This window comes from Lolium perenne, chromosome 7 (assembly GCF_019359855.2).
Source record: "Lolium perenne isolate Kyuss_39 chromosome 7, Kyuss_2.0, whole genome shotgun sequence".
Classification (NCBI taxonomy): Eukaryota; Viridiplantae; Streptophyta; class Magnoliopsida; order Poales; family Poaceae; genus Lolium; species Lolium perenne.
In genome coordinates, this window is record NC_067250.2 from 267,692,234 (window position 1) to 267,698,245 (window position 6,012).

General features: G+C 43.5%; 1 protein-coding gene across 1 annotated transcript; it reads right to left on the minus strand.

Annotated features, from left to right (window-relative positions):
* Positions 1–1,668: 1,668 nt before the first annotated feature.
* On the minus strand, positions 1,669–5,666 carry LOC127312779 (nudix hydrolase 2). Its single transcript, XM_051343326.2, has 9 exons — positions 5,287–5,666; positions 4,506–4,729; positions 4,019–4,084; positions 3,546–3,683; positions 3,330–3,407; positions 3,184–3,234; positions 3,040–3,074; positions 2,250–2,358; positions 1,669–2,121 (listed from the first exon to the last, which is right to left on the minus strand). The coding sequence occupies exons 1-9, from the start codon at positions 5,459–5,461 to the stop codon at positions 1,894–1,896; spliced, it is 1,104 nt and encodes a 367-aa protein (XP_051199286.1). The 5' UTR covers positions 5,462–5,666; the 3' UTR covers positions 1,669–1,893.
* Positions 5,667–6,012: the final 346 nt, after the last annotated feature.

Consider the following 6,012-nt stretch of genomic DNA (forward strand, 5'->3'; position numbering starts at 1 on the left):
TCTATTCCAAGCAATGGCAGATCCTTGGAGCACTTTTAATACAACTCATGAGACTCACTGGAAACTACGTACTACTGCATGGAGAATGACAAGAGACAAACATTGAGTTGTTCCAAGCACATGAATATACACAAGCCAGTAAGAAAATGTCGAGTCTTGAGATTAATATATGGACTATAAGTACTACGTTTGCAGCATTCTATGCACAAGAGATACCTCAGGTCGGAGCTTGACCAGTAGCTTGTCAATGTCGCTAGAGCCCTATAAATCCACCATTTCTGTGTTCGGTTTTCTCCTCCCCTTTCATGTTAGTTACACAACAGGCATACCAACGAACAAATAGTTATGCGTCTGTCAAAATGTGTAAGCTTCTTGCTTAGGGTAGTCATCCTATTGGCAACCTTTGGGCCCTTCATCGCCATTGCCCATAGAGGTAGACCCCAAATACTTATGATTGTGCATACTAGAGCTATATGGCTTTTCATTCAATTGTTCATGTTCAAATATTCTTCTTGGTTACTGGTGTTAACTGCATCTGTGACACACTGACATACTATTATGGGAAAAAACACCGACATGCTTGTTGTATGTTCTCAGGGTTGCTGATGGAGTTCACACTTGACAAGATCATCACAGATGAGAAAGTCGGAAGCAATGTACTGACAGGGCAAAACATAGTTTTTGGAGATGCAGGCATGGAGAGGACAGAAGCAAACGATGGTCGAAGAATACCGAGCTCAGGTGCAAAACATTCCGTCGGAAAATGTGGGTATAGAGCAAGGAAGGACCTGGGTGTGAACTGTTACTTCAGAAGTAGGAAACTTCATTCAGGAGTCTACTTCAACGGTCACATACCCTACACTGCTGATTACCGTAAACCCCGGCGCCACCCACCCAAGAACAACTAAAGTAGATTATAGCCAAGTAACTACATCTAGCTTGTTCTCCTTTTTCTTTTTTACTTTGGTTGACCATTATATTTGTCAGCTATGGTCTTCCCTCTTCTTAGATGTAGGTGTGTAGTCATGGTATAATCTACGAACATCTGTTGTGTTTCTCCTGTGCCATAATAGTAACTTCAGTGGTCCTACTTAGGAAGGGCTCTACCTCCTGGAAGATTGATTTCATAAACATATCTCAGCCTCGAGAAGCAATAATTCATGAATTTTAGCATTAATATTTTCTCATCCATTTGAATACTCTCCTGGCCGCCAGCCACCAGATACCTAAAGATTTCGGTGCACCATCCAGTCAGCTATCAGGGCAGTATCTCGACTCGAGGGCATAAAGTGCTGAGACACGGCGAATGGTCCACTAGGGACGCAAGCATTGGCAGCGTGACGGAGTTGTTGTAGATGAGTTGGCTAGGATGGCGAACTTCACTCCTCCAAAAGTTTAGCTAGATGAATCGCCTCTTGGTCGTTTAGGACCTCTTTCATTTGCATCCTTTTCAAAACATAGAAATATGAAAAATGCAGGATTGGTGTTATGTCCTTTTGCTATAACAAAATCGAAGGATTTGCAAACCTTATGAATTTCTACCTATTGTAGCCCTACAAATCAACAAAAAAAAATCTTCCAAGTTTCCTACGGAATTCCTTTGAATGAGCCCTTACAGTTCAAGTTAGATGATGTAACAAATATATCTACTTAACAAAGGCCACCGAGTAAGAGAAAACATCTTGGATTGAACAGAAAATGCCAGGTTGCAGTCCTACCAACATTCTCATTATTTGTAAGCTTATCGATACAATTGATAAGATAAGTACACCAACTTCAGCTGTATTTCTGCTAAGCTACATCTCTTAATCACACATGGTGGAAGCAGGCAGCATGCTGTCAAAATCAGGTGTACAAACTACCAACTGACCAATGAAGTAATTGAGTACCCTTTCACAACCCGCTTTTTTGTTGTGCATTGCCGGACCCCGATGCTTTGTCCAGGTCCCTCCTGTTCATGTAAAAGAAGGACTGTTTGTCCGTGAATGCGGATTTTATGCTAATTGGCGAAAATCCAGCATATTCCTTGTCCGACTTAGCCAGACCAACTTCAAGAATGTACTTCACGAGCTCATGTTTCTGTACAAATGGTTGTGCTGCAAATTCCTCCACCGGTATCCACTGTATTCGAGAGGTGGAGTGTCAACAGAATATTCATACACCAGTAGTTAAGATATATAGATAATATTTTAAAATGTCCCCTTCTCTGAGACGAATTAAACAAATTGATGCTGAAATCTAGTAAGTACCTGAGCATCCTCAATTTCGGATTCTTGCTTAGTAATGTCAAAGGAAAGTGGCCGTAAGATACACACAAAAAATAAATCCGATTTTTCAAAATAAGCTTTGTGGCTCTGCCTGCACATTGATAGGTACATACCCACATGAGAGAAACAACAATTAGTTCAGACTTCAAAAAGCTACAGTAATTGATATAGATTGCAACAAAAATAAAGTTTCACTATTCAATTCCATTTGACCATTTACTCTGATATTGCACAATCATCTAGATTCTTCTCGATAACAGGGGCTATGGAGTTAATCAAGCATATCTCAGTAAAAAAAACTAAAAATACAATTTTATGCAAGATACATTGCATCGTTTACCAGAACAATGCAAATTACAGACTCTAGAAATTTGCTTTACCATTTAAAACTCTCACGTATATAGTACGGTACCGAAGGCTAAGGGGCAGACCCAGAATACAATGGCACCGATGGCCTCATCTACTTCAACCAGAAATTTGAGTTAAAACGGGGGTGTCACACACTGTATATATAGGGAACAAGCCAAAGAAAATGATTATTGACCCGGTCTCATGTGCTGATATGCACCACCATTGCTAAATGTGGGTACACCTCTGAGAAGGCTGGTGAAATTTGGAATATAGCTAACATAATGGTCAAATGATCCAACGGAGCGAGCTAGCTAGGTGTCACATAACATAAGTTAATAGTATGAGACTGACTTTTATAGGTTTCCTGATTGTACTACGGATCTTTAAGACATGGAGCGATAAAACACAAGGACGCTGTTACCTGAAGGCAAGTACTTCAATGAATTCTGTATCAATCTGATGCATGACCAAGGAAGGAAAAGAGAAGTAGTATTAGTAGCTACAGCAGCATTTTGTCAGCATCAGCTTATTGAGCATAAATAATTCTCCATAAGCTAATACATACCCCTGTCTCTTCTTTTACTTCTCTTACAACTCCAATGTTTATATCTTCACCCTGCATGTATCAAGATCTTGCAGATTATAAAGAGAGGACGTGGTAACGAAAGATCTTTCAATAACATCTCTACATGTCCAGAGCAGAAATTTTACTGGTTCAACAACTCCAGTTGGAAATTTCCATATTCCTAGTCCTCGAAGTACACCACTTTTTTCTTGGACAGCCAATACCTATAGAAGTATATAGTATTTCAGTGATAACGCAAGATACATACTTTCTAAGCTCTTAAAGCCGATTCAAATAGGATAGAAAGGCAGAAGCATGATTATCTGGGTCCTTCATATAGTGCTTTCATATTCATTTGGTACCTCTCTTTTGTCATTCATTACAAAAGCTCCAACACCTACACGGTGTGTAGCATTTACAGGTAATGTATGAGTCGAATTCGGAAGCCAGTATGCAAGCATTAAGTAAGTTTCCTCTGCATGATGGTACCAGAATCCTTCCTATATCAAAACGAAGGAAAGGTGATTCAGTCATTAAGTTCAAAGTTAAAACAGCTTCTTACAATAGAACTTACCCCATGTACATATTAATAGTAAGATAAGAGTACTCTTATGGGCGTTCTTCAAAACTTAAAACATAAGACCATATTCACAAAGAATTATGAAGTAACACTAACTAATATCAAAACCTAGAACAGTTTGTTGTTTTCAGCTACATGATATATGATTTACTGAATCCGAAAACATTAATTTAGTGACAAGATTTATCAATAATAAAGACTTACGAAATTGATATTTACTATGAAAGAAACATGAACTATGCAAGCTAAACTTACCTCTACTGCTGATTGAATAAGGTTGGCAAGGCCGATCGGCAATTTTATCCAGACACCTCTTATTCCCTACAATGAGCACAATACAGATTTACAATTACAAAGAGAATCAATGGAAAGATCGTGCAACAACATATTTGATCAGAATCCATGCATAGTTCAATCTGAATATGGACGAACACTAATCTTCACCTATCTGTGACATGACTTGAATTACAATTGATGATCTTAGGGAGTTATGCATAGCATCGGAGGCACTTATTACAGTGCACATAACTTATATGTGTCTTTCCAGTCACATGTCTACATCTAAGTATCTAATACAACACAGGATGCATTTATTGATTTATACAAAATATTAATCTCTATACAGTTGAGATATTTATGCTAAACCTACACACGTGCATTTTATGGATATTTTAACAAATCATATAGTAGTTCTAAGAAAATCCTATGTACTGTAGGTATTTCCATGGTTGATGAAAAGCACCTGCTCCCTCCATTTTGACAAGGCAGATTTCAAGGAAGCTGAGAAAACTTGGGGATCCATCGGGGCCGTCATCTCAATAATGACGCCCCCATGCTTGTCATTCACAAATGGAAGAGGCTCGACATTGGCTCCGTTCTTGGCCGCTGCTGATTCCGCCACCACCGCTGCTGAATTCACTGAACTCGACATGGTTCTGCTCCACACTGCGCCCTTCTGTCTTGTACCTGCGTTTACTGAATTTTAGCAGCAAGCAAGCCTGTATGGACTTTTACTTTGTAAATTGCACATCACAGTATTTAGCATAAGCAAAGAAAAAAAAAAAAAAAAAGAAGAACTAGAAACTGTGTGTCGGGAATGCTACGAAATCCAGCTCTGTAGTCAAGGTAAATGTAGAAGGACCAATGAAACAGCAAGGCGGGAGGTGGACAGGGAAGGGCGAAAGGCCGCCCACCACGGAACTGAACTGTGCCCGTCCGCTTTGTTTCTTTTTCTGTACCGCGCGCGGTCATCGTATTCATCATCACCCCCATCTTTGTTTCTTTCGCCTACGTTCAGGATCCGGCCGGTCTCCCGGCATCTAGGAGCGGGACGCTCCACGTCGGTCCAGCCCCCACCACGCATATTTCCGTGGCCGTGGCTTCGGCCAAATCGCCGGAAACATTCCACGCGAGCGCAGATCGCATTTCCGCCGCAGCTGGACGACAAGCCGTGAACGGGGCGGGGGGGACTAGACGGCAGCACGAGAGAGTGGGGAATCGAGCGGGCAGAGCAGAGGACGTACCTGCTGCTCCGAGGAAGAGCGCGCCGGCAGCGGAGGAGGGGGAGGTGCGGCAGAGGGCTCGTGCGGGCGGCGGCGCGGCGGAGGGGAGGATGGCGCGGCGGGGCCGGGGGCGGCAGAGGAGGCGGAGCAGAGGCGTGCGCGCGGGGAGGGAGAGGGAGAGGGAGAGGGAGGCCATCTGAGTCAGCGCATCCCCAGTCCCGCTTTATTGCTGCGGGGGGCGGGGACCCGCCGATGACGGCAGGCAGGCAGGCTGGTGGCGGGGCGAGGTGGGAACGCGGCGGTGTATTATTGGCGGAGCAGGCGAGAGGCGGCGGGGTGGGGTGGAGCACGCTGCGGCTGGCTTTGGCACATCCACGCACGCACGCACGCACGGTCGGAGCCGGGGCCGCCGCGGGGAGTTTGGCCGGACTCGCGTTGCGCGGACAGCGAGCGGTGGCGCGGTGCTGGATTCGACTGAGTCGGCACCCCTACGGCTCTACCAGATTTCTACACAGCCTATGTCCTGTTTGGTACGTGCTCTGTCCTGTTCCGTGTTGACATCAAAAGATATTTTTGATCCATGCTAAAGTTACAAGTAGAGAAATATTGCCGGATTGGAGGACTAGCTAGCTAAGGAGGTTCAAATCTTCGCGATGTTGAGGAACTTGCTTGGTGTTCTGGGCTTCGCGGCAATGGTATGAAAGTGAGGGCGACAACACAAGTGAAGTTCAGAATCCTACCTGAAAA

Bases quoted from the DNA above. Each gene is read 5' to 3' on its own strand.
- LOC127312779 (XM_051343326.2), bottom strand. From the start codon at position 5,461: ATGGCCTCCCTCTCCCTCTCCCTCTCCCTCCCCGCGCGCACGCCTCTG. The intron at 3,684-4,018 runs GTAAGTTTAGCT...GTTTTGATATAG, and splicing joins TTATTCAATCAGCAGTAGAG to GAAGGATTCTGGTACCATCA. The intron at 3,408-3,545 runs GTACCAAATGAA...ATACTTCTATAG, and splicing joins TAATGAATGACAAAAGAGAG to GTATTGGCTGTCCAAGAAAA.